The 25,402-nt window shown below is 45.8% G+C and overlaps 1 protein-coding gene across 7 annotated transcripts in view; it reads right to left on the bottom strand.

Moving 5' to 3' along the window:
• The window catches only part of LOC118369680 (bifunctional heparan sulfate N-deacetylase/N-sulfotransferase 2-like), a 180,734-nt gene that overhangs the window by 9,125 nt on the left and 146,207 nt on the right, over positions 1 to 25,402 (bottom strand). For 5 of the 7 annotated variants that reach the window (XM_035754274.2, XM_035754272.2, XM_035754277.2 and 2 more), the window contains 5 exons: positions 13,252 to 13,303; positions 9,119 to 10,869; positions 4,151 to 4,238; positions 3,884 to 4,038; positions 2,826 to 3,011 (listed from right to left, as the gene is read on the bottom strand). In XM_035754274.2, the coding sequence (XP_035610167.1) occupies positions 2,826 to 3,011; positions 3,884 to 4,038; positions 4,151 to 4,238; positions 9,119 to 10,141 (1,452 nt within the window). In that variant the 5' untranslated portion in view covers positions 10,142 to 10,869; positions 13,252 to 13,303. The remainder of the gene's footprint in view (positions 1 to 2,825; positions 3,012 to 3,883; positions 4,039 to 4,150; positions 4,239 to 9,118; positions 10,870 to 13,251; positions 13,304 to 25,402) is intronic. The other 2 variants (XM_035754276.2, XM_035754278.2) reach the window with 1 other exon arrangement.

The raw sequence follows: 25,402 nt of genomic DNA, 5'->3' as shown, positions 1-25,402 counted from the left end.
GTGTTCTCTGTCAAAAGCCAAACGTCCTGCACAGTGTTGGGCTCTAAGCACAACCCCACCTGTGGACATCGGGCCCTCATACCACCCTCATGGAGTCTGTTTCTGACCGTTTGAGCAGACACATGCACATTTGTGGCCTGCTGGAGGTCATTTTGCAGGGCTCTGACAGTGCTTCTCCTGCTCCTCCTTGCACAAAGGCGGAGGTAGGGGTCCTGCTGCTGTGTTGTTGCCCTCCTACGGCCTCCACGTCTCCTGATGTACTGGCCTGTCTCCTGGTAGCGCCTCCATGCTCTGGACACTATGCTGACAGACACAGCAAACCTTCTTGCCACAGCTCGCATTGATGTGCCATCCTGGATGAGCTGCACTACCTGAGCCACTTGTGTGGGTTGTAGACTCCGTCTCATGCTACCACTAGAGTGAAAGCACCGCCAGAATTCAAAAGTGACCAAAACATCAGCCAGGAAGCATAGGAACTGAGAAGTGGTCTGTGGTCACCACCTGTAGAACCACTCCTTTATTGGGGGTGTCTTGCTAATTGCCTATAAATTTACACCGGTTGTCTATTCCATTTGCACAACAGCATGTGAAATTTATTGTCAATCAGTGTTGCTTCCTAAGTGGACAGTTAGATTTCACAGAAGTGTGATTGACTTGGAGTTACATTGTGTTGTTGAAGTGTTCCCTTTATTTTTTTGAGCAGTGTATAATTCACAAGTGGTAGGCTAATATTGTCACCCATCAGAATATTCTTGGTTTAATCTTAAGTCTTTACTTTACGCTAATAGCGTCACTCGCTCTGAGACTTGGAGTGGTTGTTCCCCTTGCTCTGCATGGTCAACACTGCTTCGAGGGTGGCTGCTGTCGATGTGTTGCTGGTTCGAGCCCAGGTAGGAGCGAGGAGAGGGACGGAAGCTATACTGTTACACTGGCAATACTAAAGTGCCTATCGGAACATCCAATAGTCAAAGGTTAATGAAATACAAATGGTATAGAGAGAAATAGTCCTATAATTCCTATAATAAGTACAGCTTAAAACCTCTTACCTGGGAATATTGAAGACTCATGTTAAAAGGAACCACCAGCTTTCATATGTTCTCATGTTCTGAGCAAGGAACTTAAACGTTAGCTTTCTTACATGGCACATATTGCACTTTTACTTTACTTGTGGTCCTTCTGTAGCTCAGTTGGTAGAGCATGGCGCTTGTAACGCCAGGGTAGTGGGTTCGATTCCCGGGACCACCCATACGTAGAATGTATGCACACATGACTGTAAGTCGCTTTGGATAAAAGCGTCTGCTAAATGGCATATTATTATTATTATTATTACTTTCTTCTCCAACACTTTGTTATTGCATTATTTAAATCCAAATTGGACACGTTTCATTATTTATTTGAGGCTAAATTTATTTAATTTATGTATTATATTAAGTTAAAATAAGTGTTTATTCAGTATTGCTGTAATTGTCATTATTACAAATAATAAATAAAAAAATAGGCAGACTAATCGGTATCGACTTTTTTTGGGTCCTCCAATAATCGGTATCGGCGTTGAAAAATCATAATCGGTCGACCTCTACTTTACATATGCTAAATAACATATTTGGGAAATGTGTTTTGATTTAGAATGGACCATTATCATGCACCTGTATCGAAACAGGGCAACGTAAAAAAAATACAGCGAATGGAGGACGCCTTTCCCCGTGGTTTATTTTTTACTGCCAGCCAGGTAGGCTATACTACTGTTGTAAATATAAACAATGTGCTTAATATTAGGAAAGTTGAGAAATAAATATAGTAGGCCTAGCCTATAGAAAGCTGATGGGATCCTCCTCTTTTTAGTAGAGGCCATTACTTTATTTTCTCGCACAATTGCATAGCCTATAGAAATGTTCGGCAACATGAGCTTTCATTAAGTGTTTGATTAGATTTTCGATTACATTTGCATTGATGTCAGAGTGATTAGAGGGATAATAGAGTGCTGAGTACCAGGCAGTTAACACATTTGGTAGGCTACTAATAACCATCAGCATCATCAAAGCTTGGAGAAGCCTAATTACCATGAATAAACCATCACATGGAATTTGACTGCCAGTTATACAGTCACCGCAACAGCGCTGATATGAGCTAACTGCACGCAAGCGAGCTAGCAAGCCAAGCAATCCACAGCTGGTGTTAGAAAAATGGAATAACCCTAAGCAACAACTAACAAAAATGGTTTGAAAGAGTTGGCCTGCTGGCTTTTTAGAAGATGTTAGCTAATGTTAGCAGACACCCAAATCACTAATTTCCTAACAGGCCAAGCAGAGGCAAAAAAAAGCAGAAAAGCTGCTTAATTATAATTTCTTGGAAGGACATTATTGAGTTATACATTACATGACCAAACGTATATGGACACCTGCTCGTCAAACATCTCATTCCAAAATCATAGGCATTGATATGGATTTGGTCCCACGGGGGCATTGTCATGCTGAAACAAGAAAGGGCCTTCCCCTAATTGTTACCACAAAGTTGGAAGCACAGAATCATCTAGAATGTCATTGTATGATGTAGCATTAAGATTCCCCTTCACTGCAACTAAGGGGCCCAAACCATGAAAAACAGCCCCAGACCAGTATTCCTCCTCCACCAAACTTTAAAGTTGGCACAAACTATACATTTGGGCAGGTTGCGTTCTCCTGGCATACACCAAACCCAGATTCGTCTGTCAGACTGCCAGATGGTGAAGCGTGATTCATCCCTCCAGAGTCCAATGGCGGCGAGCTTTAAACCACAGTTCATCACTTAATAAACTGATTAACTGCCATGACTAACAGTAGACTGACCTGGATGCCACTGTGGATGAAGCCCCTGCGGTAGCGGGCAGGTCTGAGGTGGGGGTACTCCTCTGTGCTGGTCACCTTGATGCCCCACACTGACTTCCAGGCCTCGTACAGCTGGCTGTGGACAGGGTAGACCCCCGAGTGGTGGGGGGCCACAGCATAGCCCATGTCTGTAGGGATCCCATGCTCCTGGAGAGGAAGAGGTGGGGGGGGGGGTAGAGATAGAGTGAGAGAGATGGATATTAGTAGTGTCTAGGGACAGGAAAGGACACCAGGAACCAACTACAATAACAAAACGTGACTAAATGGACATTTTATTGAACCATGAATGAGTCATCGTCTGCTTCAAAACAAACACGCAGCAGAAAAAAATAATGTGCAGCTCCTCCACTGGAGGGCGACATTGCCCTGCTCTGTCCACAGACCACTCCACACTGCTAAATAAGAAACAGTCAGGAAGCTCAGTAGGAGCCTAAATCCTTTAGAGAGTAACAAAAATTCATCCAAATCTTAATGTATGGTGGTACCGTGCCACTGTGCCCCTCGCTGGAAAAACACAGTGTTGGGAACGCTTGAGGGATTGGTGTTTGTTCAGCTCAGTTGAGACGGTGTGTATCCTTCCTAAGGAGAAGAAGCTATGGAGAGCTGTTTGAAGGATCCTCTCCCCTGACCGCTCAGAGATGCTCTCCGTCAGTGTCAGCCAGCAAAGACATCTGTATGGCAGCAGGGATTACTGAGAGGGGGCGTGGTGTTGGTTAGTATTCACCTCACACACACACTGACACCGTCTGCTCGCTGGGCCCAGCCCCTTGGCTCCCAATGCCACTCACTACATCAACAAGGCAGCCTTGGGGGCATCTTTAGCCTCAATGTCTGGGAGCCTTGTTACCGTGGTTTATTGTAATCGCGAACAAGGAAGCATCTACAACGGCCAGCATATAGGAATCCAAGTACCACTCACCATCTGGATCAACACGGCCATAACTACAGCATGCATCTTACTAGACAGAGCTATCGTATGATTATGATGTTAGGTATCGACAGACTGAAAGCCCAATCACCTGGGCAAACAGCATGTTGAGCCTCATCTGTTCAGCCAGCACGCTGACGTTGTGGAACAGGTGGGGCTGCATGTGACTCCACATGTGGGGGAACCACCAGAACTCGTTTCTGTGTCTTAGCAGCATGTCATCTCCCCGGTCCTCCTCGTCTGTGCCTGGGGGGAGGGTACAGGGAGTTTCTTCATGACACTCTCCAACTCAAAATCTACAGTGACGTTGTCAAGCACAGGGTATGTTCTGTGTATTCACTTCGAGATGCTCTCTCACCTGTGTGGTAGAACTTTCCAGAGAAGCCGAGGTTAAAGGTGAAATCAGGGACCAGCGTTCGCAGCTTGTTTTGAGTATTGAGCAAGGCCTGCAAACGAGGACATGACAGAGGAATGGGAATTATAGTCACAATTGCAGTTATTATCTTTAAAAACTATAATGTTGCTGACAAACCTATATTTTTTTTAAACCACTAGATGGCGAAATAACTCTTGGACATAAAATGCAGATGCATCATTCAAGTGAAGAATACAGACATGGAATAAAATCAGAACATATCTAGGTAGCCACAAGTGTGAAAGAATGAGCAGATGTTGGGGTTATTGTACAGACTGAAATGGGATTCAAAGCAAAGCCACGGAGTCCTGTTCAACAAATTCCCCAAACCTTCACACTTTATCAGCTATATCAGATGATTACAGCAGCATCCATATACAAATCCCAGAATGGGGAAAGAGATAGCTGCTCTGCCTCCACAAATCAACCCAGAGCTATGCACTGTACCTCTGGGAGAGAGATAGCGGCTGTACCTGATAAGAGATACAATCGCTGACTTATTTAAAGGGGGACTGATGTCCTTGAGCATGTGCACACACTTTGTTTTTCTTGCCGATTAGGATGAGTGTCTGTGTGTGTTTGTGCGGTCTGTGTGTTTGTGCGGTCTGTGTGTTTGTGCGGTCTGTGTGTTTGTGCGGTCTGTGTGTTTGTGCGGTCTGTGTGTTTGTGCAATATGATCCATGTCTCAGTATTGGCTGCCTGGGACCTTAGATTTGCTGATGGAGAGACAAATGTGTCCCCACAGACAGATCAAGCGATATTTCATGTCTGATGACAAGCGGTGATCAGTAACTGAACTGTCTGCACCACAACAACCGATCGTCTTTCAAAAAGGAGAGGAGAGAGGCTACTGGACAGGGTGGTGCGGTATGGAGCATATGCCTGGGTGATGTCCTGTGGGGACACACAGACCTTTGTGTCAGCCTGGTAAAGAGGGGTCAAAGTAAGGAGGGCTGGGGTAGGCAGAAGGGCAGACAGACAAAGGGGTGGGGGCATAAGGGTAGGTCAGGGGCTCTGGTTAGTCACCATGGCAACTGATCTTCACCGTCTGTGCCAAGTACAGAGAGCCGACAAGGAGGTGAGAAGAGCTCTTTGTATTTCCTCTTCGATTGCCTTATCAAATGGATGCCTACAGATCACTGACCTCAATATCCTTGAATTTCCCCATGTCTTTAGAAACAAATCGAAGGACATTGTGAATGCCCGGGTTGGCTTAAAAGCCTTAACCTGCAGTGATGTTCTGACTGAAGCCTCTGGGCATTGACTGACCATACCCTAGACCAGTGGTTCCCAAACTGTGGGGGGAACTCAGTCAGGCTTTAAACGGATTCTTGAAAGTTGACAGAACGCACAATGTGCTATTTTGAAATTGGGTGGTAGATTGTCAGTCACTGCATACCTTAAAGAGCTATTTATAACTTGTCAGAAATGTCCAGATCAACTAACCCATGTTTTTTTATTAGATATTGTTGTAATTTATTTGTCACTCAAATATCACGTTACACATTAGACATGCCAAAATGTATAGAATTACAAGACAATTTGCTTTAAAACTGCTATATTTTCTTTGCAACCCATTACAAAATGTGTACAATTGCAGGAAATAAGCTTTAAACCCGAAAAATTCTCTGGTAACAGTTAGTCAAAAACAGTGCTTGTGCACATAGAAATAGATGTTGCACGTGCGCTCGTGTGCAGTGGGTTGTTCCCCAAATGCTGGAAGGGAGGACCCAGAGTGAAAAGGTTTGGGAACCCCTGCCCTAGACCGTCAACATGTCCAGGACTCCTATCTGGCCCAGACCTGCATTATAGGAGGAAGATGAGAGGACGAGAGGACATGGTCAATTGCAAACAGCAGCTGCCATTTACCATAAGGACAGAGATCTAGAAATGCCTGTTTGTGATGCTGAGGTGACCGAGTACCCATCCAACCAGAGTGATTATGGCAGCACTCCAAGGGTACTGAATGTAAATTCAACCATCAACCAAGCAAGTAGAATACAGCTGAGATGCAGGAGTCAACCGTGTCTAACATAGCATAGAAAAGTGAACGTGGTTATGCATGTATGTGCGTGGTGTGTGTGTGTGTGTGTGTAAATCAGCTTTAGTGCTTAAGAGTCAGTGCAGTGCTGAGGTTGCACCCAGAGTGAGAATAATAGACAAGATTAGTGGTCCATTAGCCATGCCTTGTTTGTGCCCCGTTACTCGCCTCACAACTGCTTGAGGTGATTAAAGCTGCTTTGCTCAACCAGAGGCCAGGTGTTAGGGGTAGTTAGACAACACTGCGGTAAATAAAGTCGAGCCTGCATGGCAACGACCACAATGTTCAACACCACGTCAGGGCAGGCGGAAGAAAAATGATAACCAACCTCTTAGTGACACCTCAAAATGTTAATAGGATCAACATGGTTGGTTGCAATGAACTACAGATGATTAACAGGGTCCCCAAAGAGCAATACATGTTTATCATGCTTTTTACATCCACTTTAGTAGAGAATTTAGGTGATTTAACTTCAAAATGGCAATATCTTAATGCTGCACAAGACAACTGTCCGGATCAATATACAATTTTCTAAATATATTTGTTGTTGTTGTTGCTAGGCAGCGTTGGCTTTCGCTAGTCGGCTGTACCTGCGCTACAAACGCTGTTCTTTTTCATCCTATAGCCTGTTTCCCATCTTCTTTATAAATAGTGAGCCAACGTGTTTTCAGCACTTATTTACATGACTGATGAAAACATGCTCTCTTCTGTCTCTCAGCAGCAGACAAATGGTGAGCAATATGTCTGGAACATCAAATCACAATAACATCACAATACACGTAGAATAGTGAGAATCACAATACACGTAGAATAGTGAGAATCACAATACACGTAGAATAGTGAGAATCACAATACACGTAGAATAGTGAGAATCACAATACACGTAGAATAGTGAGAATCACAATACACGTAGAATAGTGAGAATCACAATGCACGTAGAATAGTGAGAATCACAATACACGTAGAATAGTGAGAATCACAATACACGTAGAATAGTGAGAATCACAATACACGTAGAATAGTGAGAATCACAATACACGTAGAATAGTGAGAATCACAATACACGTAGAATAGTGAGAATCACAATACACGTAGAATAGTGAGAATCACAATACACGTAGAATAGTGAGAATCACAATACACGTAGAATAGTGAGAATCACAATACACGTAGAATAGTGAGAATCACAATGCACGTAGAATAGTGAGAATCACAATACACGTAGAATAGTGAGAATCACAATGCACGTAGAATAGTGAGAATCACAATGCACATAGAATAGTGAGAATCACAATACAGGTAGAATAGTGAGAATCACAATGCACGTAGAATAGTGAGAATCACAATACAGGTAGAATAGTGAGAATCACAATGCACGTAGAATAGTGAGAATCACAATACAGGTAGAATAGTGAGAATCACAATGCACGTAGAATAGTGAGAATCACAATACAGGTAGAATAGTGAGAATCACAATACAGGTAGAATAGTGAGAATCACAATACATATCGTATTGCCACTTAAGTATTGTGAAAATATCGTATCGTGAGGTCCATGGCAATTCCCAGCCCGAGTGGAAATGTTATTTGAAAAGTCATCAAATACATTTCAGCATCTTTAACACATTAGAAAGTGGTAAGTGGTTCCATTGACTTGATGCTCTAGAGACCAAGCAGGCCAATTCCTTTCAGAGAAGACCACTTCTGTTCAGAAGATTGAGGTGAGAAAAAAAATCAATGGGCCATTCTTCTGACTACACCAGCTCGGCTGTTCTATTCTGTGCTCCACAATGAATCCATATACCTGTAATGTTATGTTGTTTTCTCCGTTCAGCTATGGCCTCAAGAGCATGCATGTACCTGCCTCGGCTGCCTGAGACGTCAAACGGTCTATTAGTCATCATTTCCACAGGAGCAATTAACCCGAAACGTCTCATCGGTGGTGTGATGACTAAACACTGTGGCAGTGCCAACAGTACTTTTCTCCCTCCATATGCCCTTACTTATGCAACCGCCTGGTTCCAACCTTGTCAGGCTGAATTGATGACAGGCTCATTAACTGGCTGATTGACTTGTGGGAGCCCTTGCTGAAGCGACAAGTTCGCTCCCTTGTCCCGCCCCCTATCACTCTCCAAACTGCATCCCTGTTGTCAGTGCAAAAGCCTAATTAATCCTCCTAATATTTCCCATTAGTTGTGTTCATTTAGTTTGATGCATTTGTCAGAGTGGCCCTCCAGGCAACACTTTTCTGCATTGCAAACTGCTGACGCGGGTTAAGTGTGTTCAACAGCTATAGATGGTAGAGAAAAGCCATTATGAGAGCTGTGACGTACTGGAGACTCTTCCGAATCTGTTTTTGTCACTTCAAATAAGGCTCTGGTTAAGACTGGAAAAGGCTTAAAGTCATCCAGGGGTGTTTTTCTCAAAGTGAACTGAACTCAAGTAAATCAGGCCAATGACACACAGTAGCAGGCTAACAACCAGATAAAATAGTTAAGAGACTAATGGCAGAAGACACCGTTCCTGTTGAGATTCATCCTAATAAATGCTAGCCTTTATTAGGCCTTGCCTTAGAAACAAGTCACACACCTTACGGAGAATCCCATTGGAAATCAATATGTGTCCCATGATGAGAGGAGCAGGAAAGAAGCACTTTCCTGAAAACTAAGTGGTAAATCAAAGGTTGCTTGAAAAGAAACATCTATACTTGTTAAGGTAACAGGCTGAATAATCGTCCTCTTCGGAATAACCGCCTATTTTGTTTTTTTAACGTCATTAATAATACATCTTTACACAAGCTTAATTACCAACGACAGTGAACCTACAGTAGGCAGAGTGTGAGAGGAAGAAAGAGAGCGAGAGTGAACCCACCTCTACGTCCGTCACCTTCATACGGGTGCCCTCCTTGCCCACGAAGATATCGTCCACGTCCACCAGCAGGTGGCGCTCCAGCGAGAGACAGAGCCGCTTGCCCGTCAGGTAGGCGATGGCGTCCACAAACACCAGCTTGTGCAGCCAGTAGGACAGGTTGTTTCCAAACAGGACCCTCTGGATGCCGTCGTGGAGCCCCAGGTCCTGGACCACCGTGGCGTGCATAGCACTGAGCGGCCCCAGGTGGGCCAGGGCATCAGAGGACTTGGTGCTGGCCAGGAGGACAGGCTCATATGTGGAGTGGTTGGATTGGAACACGGTCCAGTCGTCCCCGGGCAGGGGGCCCTGCTCCACCTCGTTGGGTCTGGTGATGTAGAGCAGTGGGGCGTTGTGGTTGATTCGGTAATCCCTCAGGCCCAGGTGTGAGTGTAGGAAGAGAGGGAAGCCCTTAAGTTGTGCGCTGAGCAGCGAGTTCTCGTTGGCCTTGAAGAAACCGATGATGCCTACACTGTACTCCATGCAGTACTTGTCCAGCAGGTCACGGTTCCAGGCGTCCAGGTTGACATACTTCAGCAAATTCTCGTATATGACCAGGGCGTAGCGTCCGCGGTTGCGCTCCGTTAGCGTGGGCATGTCTCCCTTCCCCGGGGCGATCTCGGTGCGGTAGCTAAAGTGGCTGGACTCCAGGATGGCTACGATCTCCTGCCCCAGCTGAGAATAGATGCTCTCTACAAACACCAGCACCACTGTGTCTGTACGAGAGTTGTCCATGGCCTTCACCTGGCGCAGCCGACCCGAGTGAGGCAGGAAAAGGGGCGCCTGCTGCCCACCTCCCACAGCCGCCGGCACCCCCCGACAGTCACTGAAGGGCAGCGGGGGGGCCTCCTTGATCTTGGGGCTGTTGCTGACGTAATAGGCCAGGAAAGCCATAGAGAAAAGGCAGAAGACGATGAGTGCCAGGATGAGGCGATGGAGCTCCAGTTGCCTGACGCCCCGCACCAGCTTCCATAGGCTGGCCACCATGGCCGCAGCACGACAGGGGCAGTGCCGGCGCAGAGCAGAAGGCAGCGCCAGGGACGAACAGCAACGGGGCACAGCAGCGGGCAGGGACACAGGAGGAGAGAGAGGGGGAGGGTTGAGCAGCAGACACGGGCACCAAGCTGTGCTGAGGGATAGCCATTTACGCTAGGTCACCATGGCCCCCATAGCCCATGAGTCGCCTTCCGGCTTTGGCCCTGCTCGCCTTTCCACCTCTTTGGATGCACAACGCGCTGCCTGTCTGGCTGCTCCGACTCAGCCTGGGCTGGTCTCTGGGCTCCCTCTATCTCTGCACTCTCCTACCTCTCTCTCTCTGGCTCCCAGGCACGCCCGTCCTCAGCTCTCAGCTCTGCTACCTAAGAGGATTGGGTTTCTCCCTCTGCGTTCCTCACACACTCCTCCTCCTCTTCCGCTCGCTCCCCTCCTCTCCTCTCGGCGGATCAGCAGTTTCTCTCCTCTCTCCTTTCCCCGTCACTGAACACCACACAGCTCCCTCGTACACACGTAAACACGGCCGTTATCAGGAGATGCTGGTTGTATCGTGGGGGTGTAGCTCCTGCTCTCAGGTTGTGTGTGTGGCAGACCTTCTGTGCGTGTGTGTTGGGTTCAGCAGAGTCTCGGCTGGGGGTTCGGCGGGCTGGGGCTCAGCCTTCAACACTGCCCCCTGTGGAGGCCCAACCTGTTCATCTTGAAGGCGGCAGAGAGGAACACGCCTGAGGGAGGGGCAGAGAGAGAGAGAGTAGGATTAGTCAGATCACAATCCATGTTCTTGTAACCAAAATTAGTCCTCGGGATAATGTCTCATGACGACGCAAAACAGAAATAGAAGATAAACAGAGACAACAGTTCTATTAAAAGTAAAAAGAAATGTTCACTTGACATTTGTCTTGGACATAGAATAATTATTTGTTTGCAAAACCGCTCAGCTAACAGCATCATAAACCAAAAGGCAGCTATAAAACCTTGCTGGTGAAACTGCCTGTCAGATTGAGTTGTTCCCTGTGGGTACACAGCGGCTCTATGCTGACAGTGGCCCAAACCCTACAGAGAACGAGTCAACACAACCATGCAGCAGGGTCAAATTTTATGACGCTTCCATATGGCCTAAAGATTGCAGCCTTATGGTTTTTCCATTAGGTCCCCTCCCCCAACTCAAAACCAGGCCATCCCCAAAGCCCTCTGTGTGTCATGAGCACCTTTTCCTCACGGAGACCAAAAATAGCCTCACCATAACCTCCATGTGTTCCCGTCCTCCTCAAATATAGCGTTACAGGTGTGGAAAGAAAACTCTGACCTTAAATGTGAATGATTATACGGCTGTGTGGGTGGCTGGGGGTACACGATCTCAAATGTGGGCCAATGCTGCAGAGCAATTAAGATTTTGTTTACGATTGCGGCTAGTCCAACACAGATGCAGGCAGGGTGCGCAAAGGTAGTGCCGGAGGATGGGGGGTCAGGGAACTCAATGCCGTGAGAGCTGTGCACTGTCAGTGTGTTAGTACACTGGGAAATATCTCCAGCACAAGACCTGCCTTACATGGGAGCCACTAGAGAATGAAGACAATGCATTCCACCTGCAGTGGGCTGGGTTGATTCCAATGAGCCCTCTGGGACCAGACCAGGTCAGGAGACTAGCTCAGTGGCTTTATGACTACGATACAGCAGCACTGAAACAGTGTCTCAGTCCCTGCAGGCTGGCTGGATCATTTATCACTGTGGGTGGAACTGGAGGAGACCAACAAGGCGCTACAGTGCAAATATAAATATGTGGTTAAATGCAAAGAGCAAAACAAGCAGCCCATATCAGCTCGTTAGAAGTAGAAGAACGGACAAATCGAGTCCCAAGCCCAGACAGACGCTCACCACCCTGCATCATAAACAGGATACCGCGATCTATCAAAGTTACCCTGACATGATCAATGTCAACCGTGCCGCCACGCTACATTTCCTGGGCAAGCACTTAAAGGATCATTTTTCTCTCAGAAGTACTAACTAAGCCTCGGCTTTAGCAAAGGCACCTTGACAGAGAGAAACACAGACGGAGATGAACACACAGACAGACAGACGACAGAGAGACAGACAGAGACAGAGTCTACAACACAGAATGGACAATGAGGAGTGAGAAAGAAAGAAATGAGCAAGAACATTAGGAAGGACAGAGAAAGGTGAGGAACTGTCATGGTGCTTCCACTCAAACCCCCCAGAACCACTCAAAGACGTGGCGCCCTGGAGTGGACCTCCCCTCTCACCGCAGATCCAACTTCCTCTGTGAACATGGGGGGGACTGAGCGCATCCCTAGAAAGGAACCTCTATTCTTAGCCGGAGAAGTCTCACCTCCTTGACCACTTCCACTCCAACATGTGGGCCATTGGGAGACAAATCGCAACACACAGGGTCCTCCACCCCCTCCCACAAGGGTACAGAAGCTAGGTGGATGGGTGGGGAGGAGGCACAGGGTAGGGAGGGCTACTGAAGGAAAAATGGGTCAGTGTCACCTTGTACTCTGAAGTTTAGTTTTAGTTTTGTTACTATTGTTCTAGGTGGAGCGGTTGTGGTCAGACCTGGAAACATTTTTAAGAAAAAAAAAAGCAATGTATAACAGCTGGGTCTATACGAACGACAGGGGTGACGCGAGTCGATATCTAGAGATCCACAGGAAATGCTTCAGTATCGGATATACAAGCATGCCACATAACCCGTTCTGAACTGCAATGACCACTCCAATCTTTTTTCAGCAACAATCTGGTGAAACACGTCAATAGCGGTGACCGCTGTGTGTGTATAACTCGTTTACATTTCAAGAGGCAGCCATTTATAAAAACAAGGTCGGAAAAGGAAACATGATCGTGTGATGAAGAGGGAGAAAAGAGGTGAAGATGGAGGCGATTCAGCAGAGCAGAGATTGCTGTGCTAAATAATAGAGCCCTAATGGTGTAAGGAGAGAAGGATGTGGGGGGGGGGGCGGGCGCGTCGCTTTTAACAACTAGGCTAAGGCTCGGGACAGACTTGACTGAGACTCCGGGGGTAAACAAGGTATAGAAGTGGTGGTAGGTTTGAGGTGGTGTTGAGACCGGAGGAAGCTGAGAGGTCTCACCTGAAAACTGGTGTGTCGGCCTTAGCTGACGGAGTCGGTCAGGCAGGGAGACCTGTGAGGGAGAGAGAATACGTGAATGCAGTGCTGAGATTTTCCCGTCTAAAGAGTGGGTGTACAGGCTATCTACTATCTACATCTGCTTAGAGCCCAGGCATCCTCCCATTCCACACATATGGCCTTTGGGTAAGAGAGAGCAAGATGGAAAGAGACCGAGTATTTGACCCTGAAAACAACCCGAGTCCCACAGGGCTCCCAGTCCCAGTGAATCTGACAGATTTTACAGCTGACATTTAAGACAGAAACCGGCCCCGAGAGCAGGGCCAGGACGATTAAGCCCAACGATGTGGAGGAGAGGGAAGTCAGCTGGTCACTGACCATTTCACACCCAGGCCGACCCAATTCATCGAGCTTCCAGCTCCTCTCCTCCTGCCTCTCTTTGTATAATAGTTTATATAGGCCGCTCACCTCCAGGTCTCTCCTGTCAGTAGTCAGTAGTAGTGGCCCTGGGGCTATGGCCCTGAGCAGCTTATAAAGCCTAAATGCTCAGGCTGCTGACAGCTGGAGGAGCAGGCTTTGTCCGCGTTAGGCCCTCCTCACCCCAAGCCAGTCTGGCTACACAGGGGAGGGACGACTAAACTACAGAGAGCGAGAATCTGCAGACACACACACAGGTTGCAGGTGGGAGCTGGGGAGGCATGTGTGGGGGGGGTTCTCTCTCTAAGGTGTGTGCACATACACTGAGTGTACAAAACATTAGGAACACCTGCCCTTTCCATGACCGATTGACTAGGTGAAAGCTATGATCCCTTACTGATGTCACCTTGTTAAATCCACTTCAATCAGTGTAGATGAAGGGGAGGAGACAGGTCTTGAGACATGGGTTGTGTATGTGTGCCATTCAGAGGGTGAATGGACAAGACAAAATATTTAAGTGCCTTTGAACGGGTTATGGTAGTAGGTGCTAGACGCACCAGTTTGTGTTAAGCATTGGAGTCAACATTGGCTAGCATTAGAGGTCGACCGATTAATCAGAATGGCCCATTGATTAGGGCCGATTTCAAGTTTTCATATCAATCGGTCATCTGTGTTTTTGGACACAGATTATGGCCGATTATATTGCAATCCACGAGGAGACTGTGTGGCAGGCTGACGTAGCATAGTGGTTAGAGCATTGGACTAGTAACCGGAAGATTGCGAGTTCAAACCCCCGAGCTGACAAGGTACAAATCTGTCGTTCTGCCCCTGAACAGGCAGTTAACCCACTGTTCCCAGGCCGTCATTGAAAATAAGAATATGTTCTTAACTGACTTGCCTGGTTAAATAAAGGTAAAAAAATAAAAATGATGGAGGCACAGCGCTGTTTATGACTTTATGACTAGGCTGGCAATACTATAGTGCCTATAAGAATATCCTATAGTCAAAGGTATATGAAATACAAATGGTATTGAGAGAAATAGTCCTACAATAACTACAACCTAAAACTTATTAACTGGGAATCTTGAAGTGTTAAAAGAAACCACAAGCTTTCATATGTTCTCATGTTCTGAGCAAGGAACTCAAATGTTAGCTTTTTTTACATGGCACATACTGCACTTTTACTTTCTCATTATTTAAACAATTTATTTGAGACTAAATTGATTTTATTTATGTATTATATTAAGTTAAAATAAGTGTTCATTCAGTATTGCTGTAATGGTCATTATTACAAATATATATATATATATATATATAAATCGGACGATTAAATCGGTATCGGCTTTTTCTGTCCTCCGATAATCTGTATTGAAAATCAAATTGAGGCTGTTCTGAGGTCAAAAGATGGGATGCAACTCAATATTACGAAGGTGTTCTTAATGTTTGGTACACTCTGTGTGTGTGTGTGTGTGTGTGTGTGTGTGCGTGCGTGCGTGTGTGTGTGTAAAAGAGTGAACAAGAACATTGGGAATATTTATATATATATATTTTTTAAAAACCTCTTCCTAAACAAGCGCCCATCTGGAACATAAATCCCAGATACAGATTTTTCCCTGAAAGAAAGGTAAGCCTTTCTCTCTCAAATCCTCTCCTTCATTTGGCTCCAGCCTGACTATAGAAGCTACAGTATATAAAATGGCATGTAGATAAAGAGAGGAAATGAGGGGAATCAGACGACCTCTATCACAGGACCAGATGGGTTCCCGGGTTGGAAAGTCCCTGATAATACTTCAATCACAGAGAGCATTACAGACCAAACAAGACAGTTGCCAGACAGATCCCCTGTTATTAACTGTTAGTTAAATTATCATATTTTCTTTAGTCTATATTTGGCAATGCTGGAGCCATGTGCTTCTAGAGGAGGAGAGATACCACAGGGAAGCAGAGGGAATTACAGATCTGATGATAACTGAGCTTATCAGAAAGAAAGGGTTTAAGAATGCTGCAAGATTGCATGATAATGAATAGGGCTCGGGTTTATTCATCTCTTAAGGACCAGCATGCATCCTGTCCACTCCACTCGACTGAACCGTGACCTGAGGCTATGGTATACAAGAGGGCTGGTAGAAGGCTGTTGTTTCTGCTGGTGCCTCACATTCCACCCAGGACCTAAGGTACAGGTCTAGGATCAGATTACCCTACCCCCAATCATAACTTTAACTATCTGGGGGAAAATGCAATGCTGACCTTAGATCATTGTCTGGAAAGGCAACTTCATCCTACCATGCCAGTATATACAGTGCAGGAACCCACCAGCAGGGGGAGACAGGCAGCAGTAACACACAGTGACTGGGCTCCTTTGATCGCAACAGGAGAGAGAGGCAGGGGACTGTTGCATTGGCCCCAGGGGTCACTTACTCATTCACCCACAGGTGTGCTACCTTATGGTCAGTCTGAACTATGACCTCTCCAACACTTACAGCGACTAGAGGGTGTAGAGAAGAGTTCTAACAGAGAAAGGTCAGAAGCGCTAAGCCTCAAACTGCATTATGTGAGGACCAATGGCAAGACTGAGTGCAACAGGAAGTGTTGGTGGGAGGTTGCTGCTCTTGGAGACTCTGGATTAAACAATTAACTAATTTGACTGGATAGGTGAACATTAATGTTTAGCTTAAATTATCTCCATTCTAAATCTTACGCTACTTGTATGAATCGAGTCAGCTTCATTGAGAGAAACTGTATATGTGTGTGTAATTCACCCTGCCAAAAAGTACGGACTTCCAAGCTGGTTGATTGGATCCAGAAGCCTGTTGAGTTGATCAGATGCTTGTCCGTCTACTGGAATACCAAGAGGGACGACAACCACTGTTTGCTTTCTGAACCAAAAAAGCAGATGGAACAAAGGGAAGAAAGGAAAACATGAAGTTCTCTTCAACCCTCCTCTGTTCAGACCCCGGGGGTCAAGCACCGAAAAGCCCAAGCAGCGGAATTCTGACCATTAAATTCCGGGAGGCAATGGCCACTCTTCTCTCTATCCATACGTCTCCCCAAGGGGTTGCAACAGAACAGCACACCGGGTAGACTGAGCAGCGCTGTCACCCAACAGGAAACAAGCAGGCAGAAGGGTCTGTTGTATTTCTCCGCACGTTTGTTCCTTGCTGACGAGTGATCTCGGAACAAGGTTGTTCAGCAAAGACAAGAGCAACAGATCTGTCAGTTTCTCCCAGTGTACATGAAAGCTGTGAGTGTTTGTGTAGCTGATTATGAATTAATTCTAGGGGAGATGGACCTCATACCACAGTAGTGCTGAGCGATTAGCGCTTTTTGAGGTCAGTTTGGTTTCGGTTCGATTATTGAAATAATCCCCGTTTACGATTGTATTCATTATTTTCCTTTAAAAAGGCCCACCTCAGAGGAAGTTGCTGCACCTATTTGAGTAATTCCTGTCCAAGAGCGGAAATTCTCATTTAGGTTACACCTCGAAGACTGCTAATATTTAGGAATTGGGGTGGGACTTTTTAAAAATTTTATGAGGCAAGTCAGTTAAGAACAAATTATTAATTTCAATGACGGTCTAGGAAAAGTGTGGGGACGGGCAGAACGACAGATTTGTACCTTGTCAGATTTGTACCCCTGTACCTTACGAAATGTAAGCAGAAAATAATTTGCACGTCATCTCGTAGGAAAAGACATGTAAGACTCACGGAAACATCGGAGGTCACATATTAGGATTTGGCACTTCAAATATATGATACTTTGACTAAAATGATGACTTATTGACTTGCATCGTTGTGCAACATCATGGGTAAGATCTGGCCATTGTCTTTCAGGTCGAAAAAGTGGATTTCTACTGGTTGTGGCCGTTTAAATGCTCTATGCATTATGTGGGTTGAATGCTGTAACACAGAATAAAATAACTAATAAAAGTCCCATGAAGGTAGTGCCTGCCCATTACTGCTTATCACTTATTAACAATCATTCATTACTTTACTTTAATCAAATATTTCAGTTGTGGATATTAAATTATTTAATGACTTCATGATTTAATTCCAAGTCATTTCTAGAGCTGCTGCCTATGCTGTCTGACAAAGTCACTATTTTAGTAGTTCTTTCAAGTAAATAAGACATACTTTCATGACTGCTGAATACCAACAATCAATTCACTTCTGTCTCTTTTACATAGCAGGCATAAAAGAAACACAGACTGGACAAGTAGGCTTGCAATGGATTACGGTCATTGTAGTTAATTACTACGTTTTCCACTGTTTTCCACTGTGTGGAATATTGGCCTGTTGGAAACTACAACTCCCTACTACATCGCACAGTTCAGGCTTGATTTGATATATCTCCAAAGAATCTGCTGCGCATTGAGCTCAGAAAAAAGACGAACAAAGTACAATTATAATAAGTGAACCAACATTTGGTCAATTAGCTGTTTTAAAAAAAAGTAATTGTAGGTTAATCACTCAGCACTATACCTCAATGGAGTGTTCTGGACAAAGATAAACCCCGCTTTTCACTATACCTCAATGGAGTGTTCTGGACAAAGATAAACCCCGCTTTTCACTATACCTCAATGGAGTGTTCTGGACAAAGATAAACCCCGCTTTTCACTATACCTCAATGGAGTGTTCTGGACAAAGATAAACCCCGCTTTTCACTATACCTCAATGGAGTGTTCTGGACAAAGATAAACCCCGCTTTTCACTATACCTCAATGGAGTGTTCTGGACAAAGATAAACCCCGCTTTTCACTATACCTCAATGGAGTGTTCTGGACAAAGATAAACCCCGCTTTTCACTATACCTCAATGGAGTGTTCTGGACAAAGATAAACCCCGCTTTTCACTATACCTCAATGGAGTGTTCTGGACAAAGATAAACCCCGCTTTTCACTATACCTCAATGGAGTGTTCTGGACAAAGATAAACCCCGCTTTTCACTATACCTCAATGGAGTGTTCTGGACAAAGATAAACCCCGCTTTTCACTATACCTCAATGGAGTGTTCTGGACAAAGATAAACCCCGCTTTTCACTATACCTCAATGGAGTGTTCTGGACAAAGATAAACCCCGCTTTTCACTATACCTCAATGGAGTGTTCTGGACAAAGATAAACCCCACTTTTCACTGGGTATATTTTCTAAGAAATGTCAGTTGTTTTCTCCTTCGTTGCCATGGAGTTTGTTGTCTGGCTTTAACCACTGTGGATATCTTTTCTTAACTGGAGGCCAAGCAAGGAGTCGATGGTCGTAGATGATCGTTTAAACTTAGGGACATTAAAACTGGGACGGCTTTCAGATACAGTTTATACCTGGTCCTGTACTAAAGGACAATTGCAATAGAGATTTACCATTGAGCATGCCTTTTAGATCAAGGCTTAATCTGTGTCTGGGAAACCTGCCCCAAGGGTGCTACAAAGCCCATTAAAGTAAAAACGTGGTCATCCCTGGTCGCTTAAAAAAAAGAAGAAAAAAAAGGAGTACCTATCACTTGTAAATTAACTGACCATAAACCTCAGCTAATGTTCAACTACAATATATTCACAATGAGAGCCACGGTAATAAAACAGCCAAGGTCATCATCTAAAGGAAATTATAGTGGAAAAGCCACTAACTGAACTGCCTGCACAACGCTCCAACACTCTGATCATTATCACTTCCTGACTAACAACGCTCCACTGGATTTATGACTAGATCATAACACGGACTGCTGTGTGAGACAAAACTGTTATAGTCAAATTCATTTTCCATTTCAGCCTGATAGACAGGCAGACGGAAACAGACAGATGAGGAAGCTCTTTTCATAGAAGGGAAGCAGAAGAGGAGTAAGCTTTTGTTGAGTTCTTTCCATGTATGGTGACTTAGTTTCACTTGATTATCTATGACTAGCAAATTCATGTAAGAAACGGTCTCACTGGAACTGCTTGACAGTTCCTGGAAAGCAATGCAAACACACAGCATCGACGGGCATGGCTTTGTTCGTCGGATGGACGGCTAAAAATATCTACATTAAGTCTGAAACCAGGGTCTAGGTTGAGGGGAAGAGAGGACACACAAAGACTGCTCGTTCCCTCAGAGGAGAACCTCCAGAGTGAAAAATATTCAAAGAATATCTCTCTCATTAAAGCAGAATAAATATTTAAAGATTAAAGATGGCACTTCATTAGGCAGGCCATCCGTTGCAGCACAGTGGAGCACTGGCGTTCTGACAGAGGAGAAAGAGAGTGTCGCAGCGGGCCCACAGGTGGTAGCCTTGACGTGCCGGTCGGCTTGGGGAAAAAAACATGTCACAATATTTACACTGTTACCCGGTGCGCTACGTCAAAACCATGGGGCCCCAGTAATCTCTCCATGGAGGGATGCCATGCAAACAAGGGCAGCCGGCTGGAGATAAGGAGGAAACAGTGGAGGGGGGGATCAGGAGTATATTTAACCTGGCAGGGAGAGAGCAGCCCCGGAGTGATGAGGGGGAGATTGAACCAGGGGAGAATGACTGCCCCCTCTCATTGAAGCCATGAAAGTTCAAGGCTGTCCGCAGTACTGCAGACATTGTAAGCCGAAAACAGGATCCTTGAGGTCGGTGGCTTTATAGATTTAAAATAAAAAGTGACTGGTAGAAGGATATGCATAAAAACTGGGCTGAAAGGTTAGGGTTAGGGTTAGGGCTGCTACTATATTACTGGTAGCAGTAATATAGTAATGGTAATATATACATTGTAAACAGTGTTAATGACCAGTAGCAGGATAAATAGATAAACTAATAATGGTAATACAATCAATAATCAATGACAGCAGTGGAATGGAGTAACACATATAATCAATAATCATTTTAGCAGCAGCGTTGGTTGTGTCTGAGTGGGTAGAGACCTGTGGATGGTCTGTAGGAGAGGGAGAGCAGTAGTTGTTAGCCATTTAAAAGTCTTCTGGCCAGCACTGAGCTAGTCTGCAACGTTACTTCCTAGAGTAGCTCGAACTGAGCGCGTTATGTCTCCGTGAAACGCCATCTTAACTGACTTCACTTGGCTTCAATGCGCTTTTGAGTCTTAAAATAGGGAAGAATGGTGCCACGTGATCGATGGCTTTGTCCATTCATATATACAGTAATTGGATTGAACCAATACAAGCGCCAGCTGAGAAAGCACATTTGTTAAGAATTAGGCTCAGGGAACCCCAGCAGTCAAACACAGGGAGTGTGTGGTATTGTTATTCTATAGCATTCTGCTGTGTTGCTTCTACCGCTGCCGCGTTCCATTCCCACACGCAACGCCATTGGGTGTTTATATAATAAACCCCTGCATCTGCACGGCCGGTGGAGGAGCCACACAAGGCCACCCACTGTGTGTGTACACACAAACGCAAATGTGCGTGAGTATATCAACATTTGAAAGGGAGGGGGTTAACATGACCACCTGTCTGGCAGGAGTCACCTTGTAATGACATCCCTGACCCTGACTTGTGGCTAGGCCCTCTGCTGCCACGTTTTCAACAACAGCCTTCAGCAAACACGCTCTGGGGGAAACTGGATTAGGGCTGAATCAACTGTGCATACAGAGAGCAATGTAATCACCGACCTTCAAAAACAACTACTACTACCACCACACTAATCATAAATAGCCCATTTCATCTCCTCGACAATAATAACGCAGTGGAAGCCAAAATAGGAATCAAGGAGGAAATAAACGAAATGACCTTATGCAGGAGATGAGTAGATAAAGCCTCATATAAAGCCTCATGTATAGTCTCTGGGGTTTGGTTGAAGATGAAACGTAGGGTTGTGGGCATTGCCATTGGCCTTGGCATAGTGGTGAGAAGGACGCCCTGGTTGCAGTGTGTCTGTCTTTGTCTGGCAGTCAGTACTGAGGAAGCAGTGTGGTCTCAGAGAGCAGGCCAAGGCTATAATCCAAACGGGAAAGTGGCCGGGTCAACACTGTGTGCGTGTGGTGTTCTGAAGTGCGCCTGTTGGGAGTGTGTGTGTATACAGTATGAATGTATGAATGAATGAATGTATATGTGTGTGTGTGTGTGTGTGTGTGTGTGTGTGTGTGTGTGTGTGTGTGTGTGTGTGTAAACATGCATACTGTTCATGTCCCAGGTGTGTTCTACATTTCTGTATTTCAGAGAGCAGCCGTGTGCCTCTCGTTCCCCCTCCATCTCCCAAGCTCACTATACATCAATAGTCAGAGTGAATAAAACAGGCTATTCCTGCCAATGCAATTAAATCTCTATGTGTCTCAAGATCTACCGCTGTCTATGTCTGCATGAGTGAGTGCATATAGAAGCTGAGAGGCTACAGTCTTGAGGGAATAGTATTGTACACTGTGTTCCCAGTTCCCTTCCAGTGTGGGAAGCAGTGACCCAGATGAGCAGGGCTACAGAGTAATTTAGGACTGCTAGAGGAGGGAGGGCCTGACCCCTAACCCCCCCCCCAGCAACCCCCACCAAGCCCCTGGGACGGCCAGGAGGGGGGCGGTAGAGTGGCGGTCAGCGGTCACACTTCCAGGCCCCTCTCGACTTGGTCCACTGGTCCCAGTATGCGGCTGGATCGATAGGTTGCCTTTGGCTGCTCCAGAACACAGGGTTACAGGGCACCCCGCTGTCCCCTACGTAGCCGCCTGCCTCAGCACTGCTGTCTGACTCAACCTCCTCTTCCTAGCCCTGCCTTCTACTCCAAAACACATAGCCAGACAGTGTGTGTGTGTGTGTTATGACTATTGGTGCATTGTAATATGCTTGCATTGTGTGGATAATTGCATAATCGGTTACACAAGTGTGCCTGTGTCCTGGATGTGTCGAAGTATGTACTGTAGTCTGTGTCCTGGATGTGTCGAAGTATGTACTGTAGTCTGTGTCCTGGATGTGTCGAAGTATGTACTGTAGTCTGTGTCCTGGATGTGTTGAAGTATGTACTGTAGTCTGTGTCCTGGATGTGTTGAAGTATGTACTGTAGTCTGTGTCCTGGATGTGTCGAAGTATGTACTGTAGTCTGTATCCTAGATGTGTCGAAGTATGTACTGTAGTCTGTGTCCTGGATGTGTCGAAGTATGTACTGTAGTCTGTGTCCTGGATGTGTCGAAGTATGTACTGTAGTCTGTGTCCTGGATGTGTCGAAGTATGTACTGTAGTCTGTGTCCTGGATGAGTTGAAGTATGTACTGTAGTCTGTGTCCTGGATGTGTTGAAGTATGTACTGTAGTCTGTGTCCTGGATGTGTCGAAGTATGTACTGTAGTCTGTGTCCTGGATGTGTCGAAGTATGTACTGTAGTCTGTGTCCTGGATGTGTCGAAGTATGTACTGTAGTCTGTGTCCTGGATGTGTCGTAGTCTGTGTCCTGGATGTGTCGAAGTATGTACTGTAGTCTGTGTCCTGGATGTGTCGAAGTATGTACTGTAGTCTGTGTCCTGGATGTGTTGAAGTATGTACTGTAGTCTGTGTCCTGGATGAGTTGAAGTATGTACTGTAGTCTGTGTCCTGGATGTGTCGAAGTATGTACTGTAGTCTGTGTCCTGGATGTGTTGAAGTATGTACTGTAGTCTGTGTCCTGGATGTGTTGAAGTATGTACTGTAGTCTGTGCATTATGATGATAATAATCAGTTTCTGTACTGTGTGTGAACTGACGTTAGAATAGTTAGCATTTAGTGTGAGGGTAGTGTGTTTGTAGATACCGTGCTGTGTATACCGTGGTATAGCATGGGCGATGTTGCTCTCAGGCTGTGGCAGACTGTCTCGGATGTCACCCTGGGATCTCACAGGAGACATGCACACGCTACCTCCTGGGGGGGCCAAAGCAGAGCACGGCATCCTCATCTCATCTCTCCCACAGCATTAGAGTCAGCTTGTCCTCCTCAACGCCTTCATCTCATTCATCTGATTAGCAGTCTTAATCAATGGCTGCAGGCTTAACAGCAGCCAGCAGTGCTCTGCTTGGACGGGACTGTTCTCTATTGGCCATACATCTCAGGCTGCTTCCCAGTCAATCCCTCTCTGTCCACTTACTACTACTGTGTCGTCACCTCTGACCACTTATCTTCTGCTGCTTCCATTCATTCGGTCCCCCTCAATGTTTTCTGCATTTAAGACACATTGGTTGGGGGGTGGAGCTTGTCTACTGACTTAGGAGGTCGAATTTCTGGGTAGAAGTTCCTCTTAGGTACGCAGATCTATGAGCCGTTTACCCCACAGACACCAAAGACAACCTAGGATGTGTCTAGGGGTCTATGGCTGCCTGTGAGAGTGTACAGTATGGTGACTGACACTAGTGATATGGCATTAACATCTGCAGCAACACACAGTGGCCAACCCTTTGGGACCACATCCCCTCTCCCCTAGGAAGGGATAACAGAGAGGTTAGAGGGTCCAGATCACTGAGAGGGGAGGACAAAGGCCCGGCAATGTAAAGTAGAGCTGGGAATTGCCAGGGACCTCACGATACTTAGGTGCCGATAAGATATATATTGCGATTCTCACAATTTCGATTCTGCAATTTTATTGCGATTCGATATTCCAAACATATTGCTCACCATATGTCTGCTGCAGAGGGACAAGAGAGAGCCACGAGAAAAAAATAGTTTTGATCAGTCATGTAAATAAAAGTGGCGAAAGCATATTTAAAAAGATGCAGGTACCACCAACTAGAGCAAAAATATTGCGATAGTCAAAACAATACGATATATCATCAAAAATAATATCCCGAAATGTAACCGACAATGCAAAAGAGACACGTTAAAATAGTAGAGAGACGTCTGTCAACATGTGACTTCCTTAGTAAAACAATGGACTCAATTCTTTGCAGACGGATACAAAAACTCTGCCTGAATGCGCCCGAAAGGCAGCACGTGAGAAAAGGCAGCACGTGAGAAAAGGCAGCACGTGAGAAAAGGCAGCACGTGAGAAAAGGGAGAAGAGTGAGGGAGGCGCTACAGTAGAGGACAGTGTCTCGGGGGGCTCTGGGGGCAGAGATACGGTCCAGCGATCTCAACACCTTACAGATAAATCGATCACCTCTTGCTCCTGCCACACGACTCCGCTCAGAGAGGTGTTTGGGAGCTTTTTAATTGGTCGGGGACAGTCACACACTGCTTCTTGAGGCCCAGCGCTATTAGAGGTCCACAAAGAAAACAGACTATTTACACCGGCTCTATCTCTGTTCAGGCAAGTGTACCGTACAGTACACCCACTCCCTTCCTATGACTCGTACCCCTAGGAAGGCGAGAAGTGCTACCATCCCCAACCACCCCCGCTGACACACATTTACACCCCCCTCCCCCCTATGGAGTCCTCACACTGTTCATGACTCACAGCTCCCTCTCGCCTCCATGCACAGGACGCAAGAATGGTCTTTCACAGCTGGCCAATCAATCGCTGAGGCTCCATATAACTGGTTGGTATGTGTGAGAGTGTAGTAAAAGTGTTTGTGTCGCTAGCCTTTTCTTTCTTTGAATAGGTTTGAGGCACTCCCACTCCAACTCCCAAAACAAGGGATTCCCTTCTTACCAATTAAAATGTATTTGGAACAATTTCTCCCAGGCTATCTTTTCTGTTTCTCCCTCACCAGCTTTTATTAGAGGGCCTCCCTTTCTCCTCTTTCGTTCCCCAGCCTCTTGCCAGCATTCTCAATTCATTCCCAAATCAATTCTACCGTGCACACAAAAAGTCCTGGAGGACCCCACATGCACAGGCCCGGGGGACACACACAAAAAGACAAAAGGAGGAATCCACATGCACTGAAGATGCATGC

This window comes from Oncorhynchus keta, chromosome 36 (genome assembly GCF_023373465.1).
Source record: "Oncorhynchus keta strain PuntledgeMale-10-30-2019 chromosome 36, Oket_V2, whole genome shotgun sequence".
NCBI classification, from domain to species: domain Eukaryota; kingdom Metazoa; phylum Chordata; class Actinopteri; order Salmoniformes; family Salmonidae; genus Oncorhynchus; species Oncorhynchus keta.
This window is presented reverse-complemented; position numbering and strand designations above follow the sequence as displayed.